The sequence below is a fragment of the Penicillium longicatenatum genome, assembly GCF_028827895.1.
Source record: "Penicillium longicatenatum strain IBT 33135 chromosome Unknown contig_2_segment0_segment0, whole genome shotgun sequence".
Lineage (NCBI taxonomy): Eukaryota > Fungi > Ascomycota > Eurotiomycetes > Eurotiales > Aspergillaceae > Penicillium > Penicillium longicatenatum.
In genome coordinates, this window is record NW_026643120.1 from 6,910,926 (window position 1) to 6,933,252 (window position 22,327).

At 48.4% G+C, this 22,327-nt stretch overlaps 11 protein-coding genes across 11 annotated transcripts; 10 read left to right on the forward strand and 1 right to left on the reverse strand.

Annotated features, from left to right (window-relative positions):
• Positions 1–85: 85 nt before the first annotated feature.
• N7484_005104 (uncharacterized protein) lies at positions 86–936 on the forward strand (the record flags this gene model as incomplete). Its single annotated transcript, XM_057115524.1, has 2 exons — positions 86–333; positions 393–936. The coding sequence occupies 2 exons, from the start codon at positions 86–88 to the stop codon at positions 934–936; spliced, it is 792 nt and encodes a 263-aa protein (XP_056975664.1).
• A 756-nt stretch (positions 937–1,692) lies between these two features.
• N7484_005105 (putative MFS sugar transporter) lies at positions 1,693–3,220 on the forward strand (the record flags this gene model as incomplete). The annotated part of the gene is made up of 2 exons (XM_057115525.1): positions 1,693–2,553; positions 2,621–3,220. The coding sequence occupies 2 exons, from the start codon at positions 1,693–1,695 to the stop codon at positions 3,218–3,220; spliced, it is 1,461 nt and encodes a 486-aa protein (XP_056975665.1).
• Positions 3,221–5,008: 1,788 nt separating this feature from the next.
• Positions 5,009–5,827, forward strand: N7484_005106 (uncharacterized protein; the record flags this gene model as incomplete). Its single annotated transcript, XM_057115526.1, has 1 exon — positions 5,009–5,827. The coding sequence occupies one exon, from the start codon at positions 5,009–5,011 to the stop codon at positions 5,825–5,827; it is 819 nt and encodes a 272-aa protein (XP_056975666.1).
• Positions 5,828–6,672: 845 nt separating this feature from the next.
• On the forward strand, positions 6,673–7,648 carry N7484_005107 (SDR family NAD(P)-dependent oxidoreductase; the record flags this gene model as incomplete). The annotated part of the gene is made up of 4 exons (XM_057115527.1): positions 6,673–6,956; positions 7,017–7,246; positions 7,301–7,402; positions 7,455–7,648. The coding sequence occupies 4 exons, from the start codon at positions 6,673–6,675 to the stop codon at positions 7,646–7,648; spliced, it is 810 nt and encodes a 269-aa protein (XP_056975667.1).
• Positions 7,649–8,018: 370 nt separating this feature from the next.
• rrg9 (mitochondrial ribosome assembly protein RRG9) lies at positions 8,019–8,819 on the forward strand (the record flags this gene model as incomplete). Its single annotated transcript, XM_057115528.1, has 1 exon — positions 8,019–8,819. One exon carries the CDS (start codon positions 8,019–8,021, stop codon positions 8,817–8,819), a length of 801 nt encoding a protein of 266 aa, XP_056975668.1.
• A 1,029-nt stretch (positions 8,820–9,848) lies between these two features.
• Positions 9,849–12,446, forward strand: N7484_005109 (putative intracellular protein transport protein (Sat1); the record flags this gene model as incomplete). The annotated part of the gene is made up of 3 exons (XM_057115529.1): positions 9,849–10,389; positions 10,452–11,513; positions 11,563–12,446. The coding sequence occupies 3 exons, from the start codon at positions 9,849–9,851 to the stop codon at positions 12,444–12,446; spliced, it is 2,487 nt and encodes an 828-aa protein (XP_056975669.1).
• Positions 12,447–13,695: 1,249 nt separating this feature from the next.
• N7484_005110 (putative 3-hydroxyisobutyrate dehydrogenase) lies at positions 13,696–14,736 on the forward strand (the record flags this gene model as incomplete). Its single annotated transcript, XM_057115530.1, has 2 exons — positions 13,696–13,902; positions 13,972–14,736. 2 exons carry the CDS (start codon positions 13,696–13,698, stop codon positions 14,734–14,736), a joined length of 972 nt encoding a protein of 323 aa, XP_056975670.1.
• A 967-nt stretch (positions 14,737–15,703) lies between these two features.
• Positions 15,704–16,153, forward strand: N7484_005111 (CMD-domain-containing protein; the record flags this gene model as incomplete). The annotated part of the gene is made up of 1 exon (XM_057115531.1): positions 15,704–16,153. One exon carries the CDS (start codon positions 15,704–15,706, stop codon positions 16,151–16,153), a length of 450 nt encoding a protein of 149 aa, XP_056975671.1.
• Positions 16,154–16,937: 784 nt separating this feature from the next.
• N7484_005112 (Mob1/phocein family protein) lies at positions 16,938–17,972 on the forward strand (the record flags this gene model as incomplete). The annotated part of the gene is made up of 4 exons (XM_057115532.1): positions 16,938–17,325; positions 17,386–17,479; positions 17,541–17,674; positions 17,731–17,972. 4 exons carry the CDS (start codon positions 16,938–16,940, stop codon positions 17,970–17,972), a joined length of 858 nt encoding a protein of 285 aa, XP_056975672.1.
• A 587-nt stretch (positions 17,973–18,559) lies between these two features.
• Positions 18,560–19,677, forward strand: N7484_005113 (F1F0 ATP synthase subunit 5). Its single transcript, XM_057115533.1, has 4 exons — positions 18,560–18,801; positions 18,988–19,302; positions 19,379–19,468; positions 19,529–19,677. The coding sequence occupies exons 1-4, from the start codon at positions 18,640–18,642 to the stop codon at positions 19,640–19,642; spliced, it is 681 nt and encodes a 226-aa protein (XP_056975673.1). The 5' UTR covers positions 18,560–18,639; the 3' UTR covers positions 19,643–19,677.
• A 1,088-nt stretch (positions 19,678–20,765) lies between these two features.
• N7484_005114 (uncharacterized protein) lies at positions 20,766–21,224 on the reverse strand (the record flags this gene model as incomplete). Its single annotated transcript, XM_057115534.1, has 3 exons — positions 20,766–20,922; positions 21,028–21,117; positions 21,178–21,224. The coding sequence occupies 3 exons, from the start codon at positions 21,222–21,224 to the stop codon at positions 20,766–20,768; spliced, it is 294 nt and encodes a 97-aa protein (XP_056975674.1).
• Between the last annotated feature and the right edge of the window lie 1,103 nt (positions 21,225–22,327).

Consider the following 22,327-nt stretch of genomic DNA (forward strand, 5'->3'; position numbering starts at 1 on the left):
TATCAAAGTGACCATGGTGCTTTTTTATTGGCGACTTTTTAGTGGAGGGAAAAAGATTCGAATGGCGTTGTACACTATCAGTGCAATGCTCTTTGCCTGGTTTGTTGGAGCTTTGGCTAGCGGTCTCATGGTCTGCGAGCCACTGTCAAAGTTCTGGGTTCACACTACTCCTGGACACTGTCTTCCCACAATCACTTATTTTCGGGCCATTGCCGGTACCAATCTTGCGACCGACGTTTTACTACTGGTACTTCCCATTCCGATCGTCTGGGGTCTTCATCGACCGACTAGTGAGAGACTTGCTCTAATCGCAGTGTTTGCGCTCGGGGCCTTGTGAGTGAATTTCATACCCAGAAGATTCAGACATTTAATCTAATCAGAAATATGAACAGTGTCACGGTCGTGAGTGTGATCCGAATCGCGCTTTTAACATCCCCGGATGATCCAGATCCACTATGTGAGTCTCGGAACGAAACACATTCCATCCCTATCTACCCACGCCTTGTTATCACCACTTACACGGATTTCCACTTAGGGGCAAACACTCAAGGGACTGTCTGGACTTCGGTCGAAACTAGCATTGGAGTCGTCTGTATTAATCTCCCCACCATGTCCCCCATATTCCGTCGATATATCCTACGTCGTGAGGTCAGCTCCGCGAATTCCAAGCCGAGGAGTCTCCCCTTGTCGTACCCTCCCAGCAGCAAAAAGCCCAGTGTTAATCGACGCCGTGGCTCAACTTCAAGTACTGAAGGCCTTGAAACCAAATGGTCAATTTCAGATAATGATCATTCGGACATGGTCATGACAACAGGTTTGACAGTGACTGGGCATGAAGAAGAGGGAATTGAGATGGACAAGTTAAAGAGACACTCGTCCAAATCAGTATGCCACGACTGTGAAGATCGTGAAAGAGATCCAAAGTTAGGCCATTGAGTCAATAAAGGTCTCAGAGTGTATAATAATGTCTTATGGCGTTGGGTGCATATAAAAATGTTGGCTTTGTTCTGGGACTCGCATCCCAAGATTAGAGGTACATTACAACTACCCCAAGATGGACTATGTATTGATACTTGCAAGCTAGAATTAGTAAAATGAACAATAATTCATAGATCAATTATAGTTTTTACTGCCCAGATGTTTTATTGGAGAACACAATCAGATCCGAGGTCTGAGACCCGTCTCTATAATCTCAAAACCTTGAACAATAGAGTCTCACAGCTCCCTAGATTTGTGGGTCATCAGCCATACACTCTAGCTCGACTCGGCTTGATTACCGCTTTCGGGCCGAGATCACTCGGGATCCATAGGGTTCCCGCCCGCGCATCTACCGGAATCCAGATCCAAGTGGGGGGAGGGGCCAACGAAGAAATCATGGCAGGAAACAGCTGCCCAAACGTGGGATGCACAAGATATTGTGGGCTTTGGAACCAAAATGACATGCACGTGGGTATTCCCACAAATTCAGGTGAATATGGAGTAAATTTCAGCGGGAAAACTGCACATGAGTGTAAAAATTTTCAGCTTGGGCTAGCATGGGATTTCGATTATCCGTCTTATCTATCAACTAAAATAACCACTGCCCCAGTGATTTTCGAAGAAGTCTTTCATATCCCACAAGTTGAATCAACCGTTTCAACACCTTGAAACCGAACGTTGATCCCCCGGTAAACCCTAATTCGAGCCGAGATCATGGGCCTGATTCCGACCCTAGTAAAGAGGCCGCCGAAGTACTTACTGGGCTGCATTTTATGCTCCTTGAATGGCCTTCTCTTCGGTATGGACACCGGCATCATCGGTCCTGTTACCGATATGACAGACTTCAAGACGCAATTCGGAGGAAGTCAAAATTCTACGATCCATGGTCTCATTGTCTCATGCATCTTGATCCCCGCGGCGATCTCATCCTTCTTTGCTGGCTATCTTGCCGATCGTGTCGGTCGGCCGAAGGGCATCTGTATCGGCACTTTTATTTTCGGTGTCGGAGCCGCTATCGAAGCGGGTGCTGTGCACCTGGCTATGTTTATCGTGGGCCGCATTGTTGAAGGTGTTGGTGAAGGCCTGTTTCTTGGCAATTTGGTCGTGCTGATTTGCGAAATTTCACCTATCAAGACGAGAGGTGCCCTTACAACTGGTCCTCAGCTGGCATGTACCCTCGGCTTAGTGGTAGGGTATTTCGTCTGTTACGGGTCATCGGATATTCAGTCCTCACTCTCGTGGCGCGTGCCCTGGATTGTTCTTTCTGCCTTGGCCATGATCATATGCGGAGTCTCCCTGCTGCTTTTGCCGGAGTCACCTCAATGGCTTGGCCTTCAGGGTCGTTATGAAGAGGCAGAAGAGGCGTGGGAAAAGTTAGGGGTCAATCTTGGGGATCGTGAAAAGATTGCGGTCCAAGTTCAGGTGCAGGAGATTGATCCTGTAACTGAGAAGGAGACACTCGGAACGACTAGCAAACTTCTGGAGGTATTTTCCAAAGAAGTTCGAGGCCGGACTGCACTTGGTGTCTTCCTGATGGGCATGCAGCAATTGAGTGGTATTGATGGAGTCCTTTACGTATGTTCAAGAAAACACCACTTCTTGATTTTTGAAAGGACTTGGTAAGCTGACCTCAAATCTGCAGTACGCCCCAGAACTCTTCCAAAAAGCCGGTCTGGCTTCTTCAGAAGCAAGCTTCCTAGCTTCTGGTATATCGGCCATCGTGATATTTGCCGTGACAATCCCTGGCTTACTTTATGCCGATGCGTGGGGTCGTAGAAGCAGCATTCTCATCGGCGGCGTGGGCATGGCGATTTTAATGTTTTTGATGGGCGGCTTGTACGCCGGAGATGCCGTTCATAAGCACGGCGGCGCTGGTCGCTGGATCGTGATTGTCTCCATTTATTTGTTTGCGGCTCTATACTCCGCTACTTGGGGTGTCACTGTCAAAGTCTACAGCGCTGAGATCCAGCCTCAGCGTACAAGAGCATCAGCCACCACGCTCTCGCATTCGAGTAACTGGGTTTGCAACTTTACAGTGGCTTTGATCACACCCATTCTACTTTCGAAGAGCAGCTGGGGAGCATACATCTTATTCGGTGGATGTTGTGTTATTACTGTTCTTGTCAGCTTTTTCTTCATGCATGAAACGCAAGGAAGAACCTTTATGCAGATCGAGGAGGCTTTCAAGGGCAAGTCAGCCAAAAAGAACGGTTTATGGGAACGCGATATCAACGAAGCATAATGGATGGAAAAAGCGGTGGTTTACGAATTGGATGACATATTTGAATTTTAGGCATAGATATAGATCAGTTGACGATAAATCGTTTAGAATAAACGACTTATAAACGATAGGAGAGGGAAATCAGTCCCAAGCGCAATAATTTTACAAATCACATCTTGCCGGGATAATGAGCAGAAGAGTGGATTTTACTGTGGGTACACGTCTATTAGGCTAAATTGTAGGGTGAGAAAAATCAGATGCCGACGGGACGAGAAAGGGAAAGGAGCCGAAGAGTGGAAGTACCATTCTCGGCCCGGCAACTTTGCCCCCTTCGGTCACAACTCTACCACGACTAATTGAACTTGAACCACGCCTTTCGGAACTCCCAAGTGCTCTCTGAGTTGAGCCAAGCTCTCGGTAATTCCCTGCTGGGAAGCATGCGCTCCTACTCCGGCTGGTACGTGCATCGTTCACCTATTGTAATTCTTAATTGCATATTTCTTTTTTAAACAAACAAAACGGACAATGCTTCCCATCAAAGCGTCGTGACTCACAAATTCTATAGTTTGACATGTAAACGGAGGAAGTTGAAATGCGATGAGTCTAAGCCAACATGTCGCAAGTGTATCAAAGCATCCCGAGACTGTTCTTATGGAGAACAGTCTATCTTTCGAAGCCAGACTGATTCAACGCCAAACCGAGCTCGAAAAAGTACTAGCAATCAGCAGGACAAGCAAGTCGATCGGCCCGGGGAGGAGGCCACTTGGGTAGAGCTTCCCTCAGAATGTACGTTTCAATTTGAAAAGCATTTATATATGTATTCTCACACCAATTTAGTCACGTTTGTCACCGAGGGAGATCCCGGGAACAAGGACAGTTCAAGGATCCTGGAACCAGGAGGGTCAGTTGCGGATTCAGGAAGAAGCGCAACAGAAGAAGCAGTAGGTGCAGGCGAAGCGAGTGACGTCCCTGAATACCATTATGCATCAAATAATGAAGTCTCTGCTGCTACGTCCTACTTCCATACGCCAACCACCGATTTTTGCACACCAAGAGGACACGAATCCCCACTTCTTGACACCAACCAATCTGATTCAGATCCTTTAGAAAAAGCTCTCGTCTCATACCTCTTGCGACACTTTAAGCAAGGCCCAGGCCAGTGGTGTGTATCCGAAATTCGATATTTAATTAAATTTGGTGCTAATGATGACCAAGGATGGATCTTTTTGATACAACATCTTACTTCTCTTCAAGAGTGCCTGTCTTTGCGGCAACAAAAGCATTATTAAAATCAGCAGTTTGCGCTCTTTCTGCAAAGCATCTGCGACATGTTTGTCGGGTTTTGAGCCGAACCGGTGCGGACCCCCGCTCCATTCCAAGCTATATTGGCCTTCCTTTCGCAAACGAAGAAATGTGGCGATATCATTCAGCAAGGTACTATGACCGAGCCCTTGGTCATTTAAAAATCGCTGTTAGCTCAGGGTCATATTCTCAAAATTTACCTGGCAGGGAAGAAATGCTCGCCGCTGTCGCAATTCTTTGCACTTTTGAGTTGATGGACGCCCCTGGGAGTGCATGGAGAGCTCATCTCAGTGCATTACCCCTGTTTGATGATAGATCGGCCTCAATGCCAGGTCATTCTCTGATTGTTATTCCTCAAACCGCTATAAAGGGCCCAATATTCTGGAGCCTGGCAAGACAGGACTTGTTGTGTGCCTGTGAGTTTCAGAGCACATCCTCATCGAAACGGGTTTCTAACGAAAAAATGCAGTCATAAGTGAGACTCCTACTCGATTGGACTTGAAAGACATGCGGCTCTGGCAAAATGCAGGCTTGGCCACGGACGAAAATGGGGAGCTTCTGCCCTACAGCCCAACAGATGTGATAGAAAGCCAAAACTCCTCTGGACTAGAAGAAGATATGAAGAGCAACGAATTAGCGTGGATTCTTGGGAAAATTGCAAACCACCTTACTGCCGGGGACGCTTTTGTTCAGGCAAATAACACGTTACCACGCCATGAGCGGCCTGTGATCGGATTGAGTCAGGAGCATCTTCTGGAGAGGTGGAATATCTTGATGTCTGATTTAGAGAGATGGCATGAGTCTCTTTCCGCTTCTTTCTCTGCGACTGCCCGCACGCGGAGACTGGGCACAGCAGCCTCGGGATTCGAACTGAGTTTTGATACCTTTGTGCAGATCTGGTTTGATTTGCCTTTGTGTGCGGCAACAATGCAAAGCTATCACCAAGCCAAGATTTTGTTATTGGCGAATGAGCCGCAAGAGTCAACCGCTATTCGGTCGACTGTATCAGCACGCTTAAGATCCTATCGCCATGCCTTGCGAGAAGTCGTCTACCATGCTAGAGAAGTGTGTGGTATAAGTCTTGCCAATTCAACAGACTCTTTTAGGGTCAATTCTGTACAAGCTCTGTTTGTCGCTGGGCAGGTCTTTCAGGAACGCCGCGAGCAAGATGCGGTCCTTGAATTACTTTCTGGGATTGAAAGGGATCTCGGTTGGACCACTCGATATCATGTCGCCAAGTTGAAAGACGAATGGGCAAGGGGGAGAGAAGGCAATCACGTTGACCGTGAGGAGCCGGGCCATGACTCTAACTGGTTTATTTCCTAGTGCGAATTGCATTTGTCCAACAAGGTGGTGTTTTCCTCTATGATATCGGCATCATGGCTGATGTTACACGCCAAACTCTTACCTTCTTTGCTTTGGGAACCATAACAACGGGTACTTGTCGTGTCTCCAATTCAGGTGCAAAGGTGTAGGCGGCAGTCTAATAGTACGTCGGAGTGGGGATGCAAGGATGACTTCAATCAACGTTTTGAAGGAATGAAAATTTCATTGCAGCTCTCTACACTGAACCCTCCCAGTCTCTGTTAATAATGGATCCTGGAGATCGTGAGGGTCCTAAAGGCTGTGTTAAGCATCGGCCTTGACGGGGTGGACGCGGTGGAGTGGATCATAGTGTGTGATCCGAGATTTTACCTTTCACTTGACCGGCGGGGTCTTAAATTCAAACTTCTTAGCTTTCGACATGATTCCTTAATTCATTCTACAACTCGGGCTTGTAGATCTCGCGAGCAGTAAACCTTTCGGAACCAGACCCTCGGCTCGGCTTCTTCTTACGATCCCGCTTTGAGTATACTTAAAATTTCGATTCGCCGTCTCGGGTCGACTTCCTTCTCCGCCCGTCTCCACTCTTCCTGTCCCTCGTTTTATAGCTTCACTTACTCCCATGACATAATTAGCATTGAAGGCGAGCCGAGGCGCAGCTCTTTAGGGACATGATCATCAATGAGTACGTAGTATCAGAATACTTTCTTCCGCGGAACTGTAATTAGGCTTTACGTTGTATTGCCATTAAATAATCAGTAACACAATATCCAATTCCGGGCATTTTGTTTTCTTCTCAACTTCAGACACATTCGTTCTAAATTTTTACTGCTGCAAAACAAGGCAACATGACACAGTCATTGCGCTTACAGGAGAAGGTTGCCATTGTGACCGGTGCTTCTTCGGGCTTAGGTCGAGCTATCGCGATTTGCTTTGCGCAAGAGGGTGCCAAAGTAGTCTGTGCTGATTTGACACCAACGGCCCGTTCTCAGGAGGAAGCTGGAATTACGACACATGGTTTAATTATCCAAGAGGGTGGACAGGCCGTCTTTGTGCAAACAGATGTCGGTGATGCCCCTCAGGTGGCGGATTTGGTCAAGAAAGCTGTGGAGGTCTATGGAAGACTCGATATGTATGAAGCCTAGTTCCAGTCTCACCATTAATTGGTTCGTCTTCTCTGATAATCTTCCAGCCTGGTTAACAACGCAGGAATAAGCATTGAGGCACGGCTCCCTGCGGTTCTCCATTTGACGGATGAAGCAACATGGGACACGACGATGCGAGTAAATGTGAAGTCGGTTTTCCTTGGCTGTAAATACGCCCTTGCACAGATGCTGTCACAGGAGCCACATGCTTCAGGGGACCGAGGATGGATCATCAACATCTCGTCGATTATGGGCATGATTGCGGGACCGGAGAATCGTTAGTATCAACCTCTACATATCTCAGTTCAGAACTAAAATCGCCGCCTTGCAGCCTCTTACTGTGCATCTAAAGGCGCTGTTAGCCAGCTCACGCGGCAGATCGCCTTGGACTATGCTCCGCACAGAATCCATTCTAACGCACTTTGCCCTGGATGTGAGTAAAGGAAAGATTTCCTAGTGAGTGTTTTGAGATTGACTTTTGGCAGACACTCAAACCGCTATCTTCAAAGAAACGACTACGAATCTTACACCTTGGGAAGATCTCAATCGCCGACACCCGTTGAAAGGCCCCGGTTTCCCTGAAGATATTGCCAAAATGGCTGTTGTTTTGGCAAGTGAAGATGCTAGCTGGGTCACTGGAGTATGCTTGCCTGTGGATGGTGGATATACTGCTCGTTAAAACACAACGTTATTGTATTACTGCTCAAGAAAGCCTAGACATCACTGCCAACCAATCCATTCTTTGAAATTTGGTAAAGACCTTTTCAAATCAAGCCTAGGACCTCGGAAGCAGTGCCAAATATGGATTTAATTGCAAGTTCCTGTAGATGACTTAACGATGAAATACGAACAATTTCTCGTTATCACTCATCACGTTTACTATAACTAAGTTAAATAGTTGTTTTAGGTTAGTAGATTACCTTACCATGGTTGACTTTGTTGACGCCTTGAGATTCTGGCATCGATTAGTTATCTTATCGGTGGCGTATTTCCATCCTTTCTATCTGCGCTTTTTCTCTCCTTTTGTAGCATTCAAAATACTACTCACAATGGCATCCCACTGCGCTGCGTCAGCCAGGCTAGCCCTGCCGACTGTTTTTCGCAACCTATTCCGCCCCGAAGCTCCTCGCAATCTACGCCCCTCCCGGGGTGTACGCTCCCAAGCGCTCTACCAACCCAGATTGCTCAGCTCGACCACCTTGTTCCGCCAAGTCCAGGAACAATCGCTACCTACAATCCCCAGCACTCATGAGAATACCATTGCCGAGGCTCCGAAGCCATCCGGATCTAATGCAGAATCGAGCGCACCCTCTGAAAAGTCACCCACGGACTCAGGGAAGTCATCCAAGCAGAATCCCGATTCCAAAAAGAAGAACAAAGATCGCAAAGATCGGAAACCCTCCAAGTTTGCCGACAAGGACAAAAAATCCGATATTGCGAAGCAAGACGGCACAAAGAAAAAGAAGCTTGAGCCCTGGAAGATTCAGAAACAGGCTCTTGACAAGAAGTTTCCAAACGGTTGGAACCCTCCCAAGAAGCTTTCACCCGACGCCCTTGATGGAATTCGAAATCTACACGCAAGCGCACCTGATCGATTCACTACCGCGGTTTTGGCAGAAGAGTTCAAGATCTCGCCGGAATCGATTCGCCGCATCTTGAAAAGCAAGTGGAAGCCAAAAGCTGAGGAGATCGAAAGTCGGCGCACACGGTGGGAGGCTCGACATGAGCGGATTTGGGGTCACATGGCTGAGTTGGGTCTCCGGCCAATGACCAAAAGCGCTCTGTCCAAATCCGATTCCAAACTACTCTATAAGAAGGATAAGGAGGACCTGGAGGATAAGGGAGAATAAGGATGACAAGGACTACAGGACTTTTTCGAACTGTTTCGAACTGTATATTATTTGGAAGTTGGGAGTTCAGTGCGCGTGAGAAGCTGAACAGTGTATATCATGTGTATATTATAATGCTTTGGGACAGCAACAGAATCATCTCTGCATAAAACAACCACAATTCATCAGATGGTCTCACGGTACTTTGGGACTTCAGGTCACCCTTGGTCAGACTGCATTTGAGTTGAGTAAAATTTCAATTCCCTCCAAGGCTTCTAACTTGCCCTGGTAAAAACACGACACAATGCAGGCAAATCACCTGGCATGATCTACATGGAGATGAATCAGGACGAAACATTCGAACCCTTACTTTGCCACCTCCAAGGATCAATTGATTACTTCAATTACAACGTACACCCCGACTTATCGTTTCTTTCTGTCGTTTGATGACAATAGGATTCCAAGGCATTTGGGTGCCATTGATATAAATAGATAGTTCAGCAGCCAAGCAAAAGCAGGCCATCGTTCAAGAAACACTATCTTGGTTGTCTGGTCTTCTTGAAGATATTAAACATGGATGCTTTGATTGTGGAATTTAGGGTCGTTTGAGCTAGCTGTTTATGTGGAGTTGTGGTTCACTGTCTGTGTCATCTATAGTGGGTTGCTACCTACGCAAAATCTACAGAATTGTCAATAATATTTTTAGAATAAGCACGTCATTCCATTCACTTCACAGAGACATGATGTTGAGTTTTCCAACATGTGCAAAATCCAACAGAGTTCGGGGAAGTCGAACTACTCCGATCCGGAGCTCAAAGTGTGGAGGCGCCGTCACGTAACTTGCTGATCTCCACCTCGGCCGCAACGCATGTACCTTGCACCTCGAACCTGCGGCCTCACACCATGGCGCTTTCGACATGAGAGGTTGTGAACGCCGGCACACTCCTTGGTGATCTGCTTAGCTGCCTTTGATCTTCATCAATCCCTTCGGCCCGCGACCGGAGATTCGTATTCAACACAGCTTCCGGCCCACATGCTGACCGCGCCGCCATGCCGTCGAACATCCAGGTCTTTGTGAAATGGAAGGATCAAACAATCTTTGCGGGGGAGAATGTGGAATGTACTATCACATTCAAGAACGTGGCAGAGACCGGATCCGAAGTCAACGCTGGTGAAGGCCAACACCAGCGCAAGGCGTCTCGAGTCGCCAACCATTCTGGCAACAATAATTCCGACTCCTTCTTTGGCTTCAAATCACCCCAAAGACTGTTTTCGGATCGACGGTCTTTTTCGATCGGCTCCTCAAGGAGACCGGTTGCCCACCGCACCGCTTCATCCCTGAGCTCCCCACTCGTTGCTTCTCAGAGCTTCCCGCCCGCCGGCAACCCCTCCTCCACACCTCGAAGCTGGCAACCTGGTCACAGCAGTAAGCGATCTGTATCAATTCTTTCAATTGATAGTGAAGGCCAGCCAGACAAATCGCCATCGCCGCACTTGACTCGAGGCAAGCCTGCTAGGGGTCATGGACGCTCAACCAGTCTCCAGATCACCCCAAGGAGGCATGATAGCTATGATGATTCTTACAGGAAAGGTATGCCAGACGCGTCAATAATGATTTAAAAGTAAGAGCGCTAACAAATTATCGTGATATAGCCGCCAGAGCTCCAATGCGCGGTCTGCCATTAAGAGAATCAGACGAATCTGCCCCCGGAAACCTACGAGTTGACACCAATAATGTGGGGGCTACAAGCCGACCTGGATCCATTGCAGAAAGTCCTGTAAATACAATCGAGCCATTGCGCCCAGCACGAAGACCTCAACTACCTTCCTTTGACTTCAAATTCCCGGCTGCCCCTCCAAACGACACCAATCGCCCCGCCCCGACCCCTTCACCCAAATCTGAAAGACTTCCATCACCAGGGAAAGGTCCAGGGAGAGATCCATCGGTATTGGGACCTCCATCGCACCAACAAGTCACACGGATTATATCAGCCACTAGTGTGAATGGAAGCAGTCGAAGCAGTGGTGAATTTTACTCGGTCAGTGATCACTCGACGGAGACATTGGCATCTGAGTATACAAACTATTCGGCCCAAGGAGGGCGTGCACCTCCGCCTGTCCGACACGGACGACATTATTCGAGTGTTGTACCCTCGTCAGCAAAATCCGCAGATAGCCAGGCGCTGCTGATGGGCTATGCCCAGATCAGTGCATCATTTACCGTCGACGGCTCATTGGTAAATCAGTCAGTCTTTGACGAAGTTAAACGCAAAGGAGTGGTTGGTGGCCAAGCAGGCACTGGTGGGCTGCCAGGACGACCAAGCTCTGCCAGTACTGAACGTGCTCGCAAAGGGGGTGGTGGCTTTTGGGGTGCGCTCAAGTGGAACGCCATTGAGGAATCCATCAGTGGTCTCTTGTCAAACAATGAGCTTGACGGTCTTCGAGACATGCGTGGAGTTGCTTCGTCGCGCTCAATTCCGCTGCTTTCTACTCCACAGTCCCTTCTTTTTGTCGATCTGCGACTAGCACCGGGGGAGGAACAGTCTTATTCCTTCTCCTTTTCTCTTCCAAGGGGACTCCCGGCGAGTCATAAAGGGAAAGCCATCAAGATATCATACAATCTCGTTATTGGAACCCAGCGACCTAGTGCGCCCAACGATACTCAGCGGGTCAACCGCATCAACATACCGTTCCGTGTGTATAGCGGAGTAAATGGTAGGTTAACTCATCATCACGGCTTTTTCATTTGCTAATAAATCTATAGAGAAAGGAGATGTTTTGGGTCATGATCTGATGTCTCCATACGTGCTTCTGCGTGACGAAGCCAAGGTTCAAAAAGTCGCACCTAACGCTCCGGTGGTTCCAAAACCGCAGAGCCTGAGTGGACTTTGGAATTCGGCTGGCGACTTTATCTCCTACGTCGATGAGATTCTTGAACAGCGTGCACGCTCAAATTCACTTTTCCCACCGGGGGCCCTTCCAGAACGCCGAGCAAGCTACGATGGACCTCCTCAGCCGCTGTCCTGCAAGGACATCATTGATATGGCAATTCTTCGCAGTAATCAAGCAGCTCAATCATCGCGGCGCAGTCCCAATAGATTTGAGATTGCCCGCGATGGCAAGCGTATTGCAGTGGTTGTCCTAAACCGCCCAGTACACCGGATTGGCGAAACCATCATTGCTACCGTGGATTTCGGCAATGCTTCCATCCCGTGCTATGCTGTGCGAGCTTCATTAGAAACATCTGAAAAGGTCGTGCCTACTCTAGCTGTTCGATCAAACGCCAGTATCCACCGAACTACCCGTCGCATCCATGCATCCCTATTTGAAAATACCCTCTATGCTACCCGTGTGGTCTTCAGCCCCGCTATACCTATTACTGCCACCCCGACTATTCTCACCAGCGGCGTGACCCTCGATTGGGACCTACGCTTCGAGTTTGTGACACCGAATACAGTCAATGAGCATGGTCACGGTCCTTCTGGCATCCAACTGCTTGAATCGATGTCTTGTGATGATCGTGGTAAAGTTTTTTCTGCATCGGAGCATTTGGGCTGTGAATCATTTGAAATTTCCATCCCGTTGACCGTCTACGGTGAAAGTGTCCGGGAACAATTGCCAGAAGAGAACAACGGATACGCTATTTGAGCGTGGTCTCCGATGTTATTTTGGTTTCTGCTGTGTTGGCAGCTTTCTTGTGTATTAGTCTAAATATTCCCCTATCCGCTTGTGGATATGTTTCTCGGTCCTCACCTCCATGGTGTTATCCACTTATCTTGAAGTGAGATCTTACTACCTGCGCCATCTGTTAGGTATTCACCTACGTATGTCGGTACTTGTCAAATCTAAAATTCATAATTCGTCTTAACTCCCATCCTCCGCGAATGCCGTAGAATATTGATCCCTATCAGAGCCTACACTTGCGAGATTATTGATGCGGGAAGAACAGCATTGTGCACGAGGTACACTTGAGATACGCTTGATATTCAAATTTCGGATGCCTCAACTTTCAAGTCAAGGCGCAGGTCCTTACACGTGCGTGGGCAGGCTTTACGCATGATGACCACGATATTCCAAAGTTCTCCATATTCAATTCGATTGAACCACCCTAGATACATTACATTGGCTTTCAAACGTTAATCAAAAATAAAAATGTTGCTAACTTGCTATAAGTCAAAAAGCTTTCATTTCAAGGACTGACAAATGAGGAGATTCAGGAGCGAGAGGGTGTTTTGAATAGAAATATAGTCGTGGCTTTAATAATCTACGAGTCGTTTCTCTGAAAGATGACGATGAGTAAAGCTACTTGACGCGGGTGTGGTCCCGATGTTATTTTGGATGTGTCGCGTTGGCACTTTCTCGTATTTGTCTACACATGCCCCTGTGCGCTTCCCTAGAGTTTCGTTCTACATAAGGAAATGGAGATTTTTACCCAGGAAACTGTGTAGGAGCTATTTGGTCACTTGCTACCAGGGGTCTCTTTGAATCTTTGTCAAAATAGCAAGCTTTCTATCTAGGGCGATCCAGCTACAAAGTTTCCTGGTATGCTTTGCAAATCAGGCCATGTCACCTATATACCACCGTATAGCGGGGAAGTATGCAGACGAACCCCTGTAATATGACGTAGTCTGTTTCATTCTTACGACGAGGGTGTTACAGCAAATTTATCCGGGGTTCATGGGTATTTGAGGGGAAACTGGGAAGTCAGCCCCTCCTTGGCCCCTGGGCCACACCCTTGTTCTTGGGCATGCCAGTGCGCAGCCCAACTTGACATCATACATTGAACACCAGTACCATTCTAGGCAGGAATCTTCAAGCCGTGAATATAGACTATTGAGCACAGAATATTTACTAGCTTGATAACTTACTCTTCTTAGAAGTCTTACTCCGTACAACGATGACAGTCACAGATACGGATTCTATTGGATTTATTGGCCTCGGAGCCATGGGGATGTGGATGGCAGACCATTTAGCTGAGAAACTCCCACCTGCAACGCGGTTATACATTTTCGATATCATCACACCGTTGATGAATGAATTATTTGCGAAATATCCGCAGAAAGTGGTTCGTTGTGTCAGTGCGAAGGATGTTGCAGATCAATCGGTATGTCCTAGGAATATTGACTTACATCTTCTTCATACGCTCAGCGCCTGACGATGAACTCATTCACAGAAAACAATTCTCACAATGCTACCTGAAGGGAAACACGTAAAGACGGTCTATCTATCCGCGGACGGCATCTGCTCAGCCGACCTCAAAGAAAAACTTCTAATCGACTGCTCAACCATCGAAACAGCCAGTTTCCTGGAAGTAAGAGACCATATAACCAATCTCTCACCCTCAACACTCTTCTACGACGCCCCCGTCAGCGGCGGTGTAATCGGCGCAAAGAACGGCACACTCACGTTCTTCCTCGGGTGCCACGAAGAAGAGACCCCCGAACTCAGTCGAGTAACTGATGTACTATCGCTGATGGGATCGACGGTAATTCCATGCGGCGGACCATCTCTCGGACTCGCCGCGAAGCTCTCCAAAAATTACCTCTCCGGTATTATAGCCATTGCTTGCTCCGAAGCTATGGATATGGGGATGCGCTCCGGCCTTGATCCCCGCACATTGGCGAAAGTTTATGCAGCTGGGACGGCGCAGAACACTGTTTGTGACAAGTTCTGTCCTGTACCGGGTGTTTTTCCTGAGGCTCCTTCGTCGAATGGGTATCAGGACGGGTTCAAGATTCAAATGATGCGGAAAGATTTTTCCCTAGCGGTTGAGATGGCGAGGAGAGTGGAAGCGAGGAATGTGCTTGGTGGTGCGGGATTGACTATATATGAGGGTGCTAGTGAAGATGTGCGGTGTAAGGATTTGGATTCAAGGGTCGTTTTTCGTTATTTGGGAGGGAACGAGAATTGGATGAATAAGGAGCAAGAGAGGGACTGAATTGAAATACAGGTGTGCAGTGTCACTACTCTTGAGAAAGAGCCATTGGGAAGCCATTTGACGTGGGCCAAAGACGACTTATTGCATTTATGTGGTCAATGCCTGGCAATTCTTGGTGATTTTTAGTGCTAACCTCCTCGTCACTTTTTTTCATTGGAATCAAGTGCAAAGTTGATCAACTAAGCCGATACACTCGATGAGTTTGATTTAAGTACCCGAGTTTGCTCGGCCTGTCCTGAGCACATCATCTGGTCACTGACATCTGAGAATTCTGGGTTGTTACTAAGCTACATAAACAATGCAGGATGACCTAAGTAAGCAGGCTCGATTAAACGCGACTCGCTAGCTCAATTGCTTTAAAACAAATATCGTCGTAAAAGTCGCTTCTAATTTGGCGTTTGCAACACTGAGGCGGGAATGTTGTACGGTGATAACTAGTCACGGTACTTGATCAAATGCCGGCCAACAACTTGCTTAGCTCTCATGGGAAAAGTACGGTGGGGCCTTATATTTGTGTCTGAGCCTTGTGGGCATGAGAGCAAGCTGGCGCGAACTAATCAGACGGCACGGTAGTAAGCCTGTACAATAAACCGCCTATTTCCTTCTAATGGTTCGTGACCTGGTATACCTTCTGGAAGACTCCAATCTCTCCTCGAGACTCCCCTGAGCCCCTGCCGCAGAAGGTCTATGCCAATTTGACATTCGGTTTATAGCTGAGCAAGCATTGGGCCGCTATTTATCATGAAAAGCGACCTTGTAGGACACACCACTAAGAATTCTTATCGAATTGATCATCACATGACTCTAGACCTGAGCTTGAGCACCAAAAAAGCGGCGGCAGCCGAGACAGGAAAGCCCCACCTGGAAAACATTATCCTGCCTATATAGTCAATCAAGTCAACAAATATCTTTCAACACTTCCCTAACATCCTATCACACTTCCAAGTATCCCCAAATTCCTCCGAAAATGACCACCGATCCCAAGTTCGATGACCTCCACAAAGGCCTATTCGAAGAAGGCCTCAAAGTCCGTCGTGCCGTCGTTGGGGAAGCCTACGTCGACAAGGCCCTAGAGAACGGCTCAACTGAGTTCTCTCGAGCCGGCCAAGAACACATTACCGAATGGGCCTGGGGCAATGTGTGGACAAGGCCGGGACTTGAACGAAGAGATCGCAGTCTTCTCAATATTGGCATGCTGATGGCTCTCAACCGTGGACCCGAATTGGCGGTTCATATCCGAGGGGCTCGTAATAACGGTCTGAGTGAGCTTGAGATTCGCGAAGCTATTATACACGCTACTGTCTACTGTGGTGCTCCAGCTGGTGTGGACGCTATGAAGATTGCCGAGAGAGTATTGAATGAGATGGCGGATAATGGAGAAATGCCGCGCCAATTGGGAGCCAAGGTGAAAAATTGAATAAGGTTGAATTATCTGCTCAATTCTGCTGCCCAGGTGGTCGCGACCTTATTCATCTTGATGGTGCCCAGTGGCTCTTCGTGCAGGGCTAAGCCGCGCCTTCAAATGGGTGTTTGGTTCCAAGGAATATCCATTATTCTATAGACTATTAAAGAAATTGAATTACATCCATGGACCTACATCGAGTTCTGTATAGCTTTCCAAGGAGCTTGTACATACTGGATGCACCTGATACGGTGGTATCCAGACAGAAGAGCCTGAGAGATACGTTTAACCTTGGGAAGTTGGGACTATATTTTCGACCCGTCGACCTCGGGATTCAACACCCTGAACCAACAGGTGTCTCAATTCTCAATTCTCAATTACCAGGTGGTCTTGAATATTTCCTCCTTGAGAAAAAAGCCTTTTATCTGGGTAGTACGCTGTAACTTGGAATCGATATCTGAATAATTAGGTCTATAGAAATTGATCTGACGTAGTCCTGGTTGTCACTGGGGCAACGCGCAACTGCACCCATGGATCCGATTGCTTTATCACATTTGGTGGAGCTGAACCGATAGCACTTCTTTCCCTTGCACTGTACGCGCATCGTCGATCCTGTCTCAACTGTCGCTTGCATCTCCAATAGGTACCTCTGATTTCTCTGAGTACGGCATGCCAGATCTCATTTCTTGAATTTCTCGAGAACGCCACAGCTAATCCTTTTGACATCGGAATGCAGGCACGTCGCGATCAGCGCCCACCCCGCCGCAATAACAACATAAGGGATTCTTCCTGAACGAAGATGGCTTCATTCATCACCACCATGTCTGTCCCCGCTCCTCCCACCCCTGTTCATTCCTCTACCACCCTGAATAAATCACCGACCCGATCCCCTTCCTTGAGTCTCAGCCCCTCGTTCTACCAAACCACCCGCACCTCTCATGTTCCTGCTTTAGAACCCCCATCATATCTTTCACCAGCTGTTCGCGCTCTCAAACAAGGTTGCTTTGGACTAACCCCTCCCAGCAATGCGCGAACACGGGCGCCCTTCAAGCCCCGCTCTGCGGCCAAGGGCACCAGCAGCTACCAGCTGAGACAATTCGCCGAGGCCACTCTAGGAAGTGGAAGTTTGCGCAAGGCCGTGAAACTGCCCGAAGGCGAAGATTTGAATGAGTGGCTTGCTGTGAACGGTATGTTTGCCCGGGTTTCCTGCCTTGTATGCAGTTAGATTGACCCGCTGCGTCTCACAGTTGTCGATTTCTACAACCAGATCAATCTCCTTTACGGCTCCATAACCGAGTTCTGTTCACCGCAAACATGTCCCGAGATGAAAGCAACCGATGAGTATGGCGCACCTTGAGGATACAGCTTTTTATGGACCAGATTTAGGCTGACAGGGATGTAGGTTCGAATACTTGTGGCAGGACTCAGAGAACTACAAGCGACCAACAAAGATGTCCGCCCCGGAGTATATTGAGCACTTGATGACATGGGTGCAAGGTAACATCGACAACGAACAGATGTTTCCCAGCCGAATCGGTGCGTTTTAAATGTTCTGAGGTATTTCAAGGACCGTTGCTTAATGTACTTCACAGGCGTACCTTTCCCAAAGACCTTCTCCAGTCTTCTCCGCCAGATCTTCAAGCGATTGTACCGGGTTTACGCCCATATTTACTGTCATCATTACCCGGTCGTTGTGCACCTTGGTCTTGAACCGCATCTGAATACCAGCTTCAAGCACTATGTCCTCTTTATCGACGAACACAAGTTGGCTAGCGGGAAAGATTACTGGGGCCCGCTAGGAGACCTGGTGGATAGCATGCTTCGCAGCGATTAAGCTTCATTTGCATGGGAAGGAACTGTGGTCATTGGTGCATGAGGGTGTGTTTTACTTTTGATCTTATCTCGACGGCTAAAGACTCTGGAAGAGATATGGTGGGCGGGCTTCCCGACGGCGTTTTTGGCGTGGGGCATGCATTACTAGTCGATTTATGTACTTTCTTGTTGACTAGGCTTTCTCGGTGTTTGGCATGAATGCCTCGGATGAAGGGCCCGCATCTATATTGTGTGCAGCTTTATTACTCAACCATTGCAATACTGCTTTAAGGTTATCGGCATGACTCTTGTGGTTCCGGAGTAAATTGCTATGCTTTGAGAATCTTGTATTGTAGTGTTATGGCCTCGCAAGGAATTTTCATGACCATTGTGTGCTCATTTATAGAATATTCCAGAGCTTCAGTTGTTCCTATGGAATAGCATTTACACTCATTTAGGTAAAACATGCAGACTCCTAGTTGTCTGTCATGTATCAGTGTTGATGCTTGGATGCTCAAAAGCAGCGAAAACCGGCCCGCTTACCTCAGCCCATGGGCACGTGATCCGGGAAGAAGTCGGACCTCCAACTCAACCTTCACGACGCACCCGACCGCCGCTCGCATCTCCCCCCATCTCAACTCTCTTGGTCACCTACCTCCCCTCGAGGCTCTCCTCACACTCAATTCACGATGATGTCCGCCCGTGTCGCCCGCGCTGGCCTGCGTGCCACCCAGCAGCTCTCCGTCGCTCGCCCGGCCTTCAACGGTCTGCGCACCTATGCCACCCCGGCCCAGGATGTCCGCCCTCCCGTTGCCTTGTTCGGCGTTGACGGCACCTACGCCTCTGCTCTGGTATGCCTTCGACCCCTTCAATGATCCGACTGCCGCGATATCAATTTTTTCGCGCGACTCCGTGTCTCCCCGGCCCCTCCTATTGTTCACCCCCTCTGTTTAACAACTTCGGAAATTGAAGCTTGCACGATGCAACAAAATATGAAATCCTACACGGCCGCTCTCTAACATTTTTCTTCTTTGCAGTACACTGCCTCTTCCAAGTCCGCCGCCCTCGAGCAGACCGCTAAGGCTATCGCTGCCCTCGGTCAGGTCATCAAGGCCGACAAGAAGCTGACCACCATCCTCGGCGCTCCCACCCTGTCCAACGCCGACAAGGCCCAGATCGTCCAGGAGCTCCAGAAGGTCGCCGGTGCTGACAAGGCCGATATCCTCAAGAACTTCCTCGAGACTCTTGCCGAGAACAACCGTCTTGGTTCCCTTGAGGGTGTCTGCGAGAAGTTCGGTACTCTCATGTCCGCTGCCCGCGGCGAGATCGAGCTGAGCATCACCTCCGCCCAGGTGAGTACCCCTTCAATCGTCTTTTGATGAATGATTCGACTGTTCCGACAAAATGCTAACATTGTTGTCATCGTAGGACCTTGACACCAAGACTATCTCCCGTCTCGAGAAGGCCGTTGCCAAGTCCGAGTACAGCCAGGGCAAGAAGCTCAAGGTTGTCACCAAGGTGCGTTTCAAAGCCAATATCTCTCTAGGCCCTGGAACCTAAACTGATTGATAATCGCAGGTTAACCCCGACCTTGTTGGTGGACTCGTTGTTGAGATCGGTGACCGCACCATCGACCTTAGCGTCTCTTCCAAGATCGCCAAGATGAACAAGGCTCTTACCGATGCTTTGTAAATGTAAAATAAGCCATTGAGAGTGGGGAGGATGTGTTTAGATATAGCATCGCCCTGCATGAACGGTAGCGTTTGGTGAAAGCAGAAAGGGGGCTTCTGATTCGGACTCCCTCTTTGTTATCATTTCGTTTGTTTCCATTATTTGTGAACTGCACAATACACCTTTTTCATCACAATCAGTTCCGAGTCTATTGTATTACTCCAACTAGGGGCCTTGATTGGCAATCTAATAGCTGCACTTGAGGCCTGAGGACTTCGGGATGCCCGAGCATTGTATGAAACACCAGGTGAAACAATAGACGGTGATGTAGAGCAAGGGCATCGAAGGAATGTTTCAATTGGTGCCATCGGCATCATGTACTGCAGAGTACATAATCTATTACAAAAACGGCTACGGTTATCGATCTCCCCGGAGTTAACGATCCACCCGTAGTCACTCCTGCGCAGAAGCAAGGGGCAACAACCGGCCCGACAGGTATGTTTCGCGTTACATATGTTCTAGATATGACAGTCTCAGATGATTGGCCACGCCATAATTGAGATCGAGACTACATGGCACTTTATGGATCTGGCAGCAAGAAACAAGCAAAGGAGAAAAAACTCGAATTACGCCGTAGCAGTGCCAACGAGAGGGCGAGAAGTCCTACTAATAGGGATTCTTGAATAATATGCAACGAAAGAGCAGCGATCGAAAAATAAACGAACGAGACCGCAAATCACAGCCGGAGCGGGGCGGATCTCCTGCCACAAAACCACGGATCTGATGCCGGAGGTGTGCTCCATAGCCCCGTCCATTCGGGTATACAAAAACAAAAAGGGGCAGAGACGAAAGTATTCAGCCAATTTCAGCCAATAGCAAGAGCAAGAGCAACAAACGCATCAATCTACCTCAGACTTCCTTTCCGTGGTAAACAAATCAAAAGGCAAAGTCAAGGAATCCGAAATCACGACTCTGCCTTCTGCTCTGGCCGCTGGGAATTGCCGTATGAAGATTCCGAAGGAGGAACTAATGTCGTTTTCCATCAGTCTTTCCCGTTGGAGGATATTCCATTTTCACATGTTCACCAAGTACAGCATTGATGGTTGAAAGATAAACAAAGGGTTCAAACATGGCATGGGGATGATCAAGACGACTCATCCTTACCGGTTGTCTGTTCCTGTCCTCCTCGGGACACCTGTGGTAGACCGGCGGTAGATTGGCGCTTAAGTCGCTCCTCAGCCTCGCGGATGCGCTGCTGCAGAGCCTCAAGCTCCCGGCTTTGAATTAACATCTGCTGCTTCCTATTTTCCAGGTCCTGGGTTAGTTTTTCGTCCCTTTAGACCGAACGAATATAGAGGTGAGATCATGTTTTTGACTTGACTCGAGTTTGGGGGGTTTCCACCTACTTCTGGTCCACTGTCTGGGAAAGGTGGTTCACGTCGCTGTCGAGCGAGAAAGCGCTATCCAACGCGCTGGAGAATGCCTGGGCCATAGTCCTGCCATGTCTTGGTCAACGTCCTTGTTCGGGGTGAGCTTGGTTGTTGGGTGAGACGCACGACTGAGGCCGGCACTTGGGCTTCCACTCTTGGTCTAGGTCGGACATTTCGAAGTGCAGGCTTGTTGGCTTGAGGGATCGGATCAAAGATGGGAAAGCTTTGAACCTCGATGACGGAGGAGAGGGGGAAGCTCTTTCTGCTGCTCGAGGAATATGTGCGACGTCGGGCGGGGCAGCACTCGGCCAAGATTAAGGATACACCTCTGGTAGGGATGTAAGAGGGGCGAATATGGAGACCCGGACCAGCCAAGAATCACAGGAAGATTGATATTATAAGAATAGTTGACCTTGAAGAGCAGAAGCGCAAGTCAGTTGAGACGTTGGGAGTTGTGGTTTTGTATACTTCGGGAACTCCAAAGAACGGGAGGGGGGGTAAGCGTGTCACGGTAGAGCGTAAAGGGGGGCAATTCCATACATACCGGAGATATATAGGGAAGCAGAACACCCAAATGCACGGATATTCCTGGGGGACTGGCAGCGGGGCCTTGCGGTGGTTTGTACCAATGTCAGAAATAGTTTATTGGGGAGGGGGGAAAGAAAGAGAAAAAAAAAAAGAATTGGAGATGGAGAAGAAGGACGATCGTAGCCCACCGACTCACTAGTCGCCGTAGAGGCGTGGAGGTCAAAGAATATCCACCGGCAAGGGGAAGCGTGTCATGGTATTACAAGGGGGCTCTTCACGTCATGGATGTGCGGGAGACGATCGAAGAGAGCCCACTACGGATTAGCCCGGGCCTTGCAGTGCTTAGAGGTGCCATCTTTCAGGGGCTTGTCCCGAAGTTTGATGAGATCCACTTTATGGCCAAAAAAAGGGGGTTTCCTTCATTGCTACTATTGGGCAGCTTTTAAGGGGCTATAGACTCCGCGATTGAAGCAGATAATTGGAAAAAGGGGAGTCATTTTGACCAATTATTTTTCGGGTTAGACTGGCCTCAATTAGATGAAACTTGATTATCATGATGAAGCTGCAGATGTACTGTCTGGACACTATGATCTTAGGTACTTTCGACCGGTAGAGCTCATAGATCGAAAAGTAAATAAAAGAATGCGTGGCTCTGGCAACCGGGTCAGGTGACTTTAATGTAACAATACCGTAATTCCCGGTACGCCAGAACCTGCAACCTGGCTCGTCGCGATCACATTATACGGAA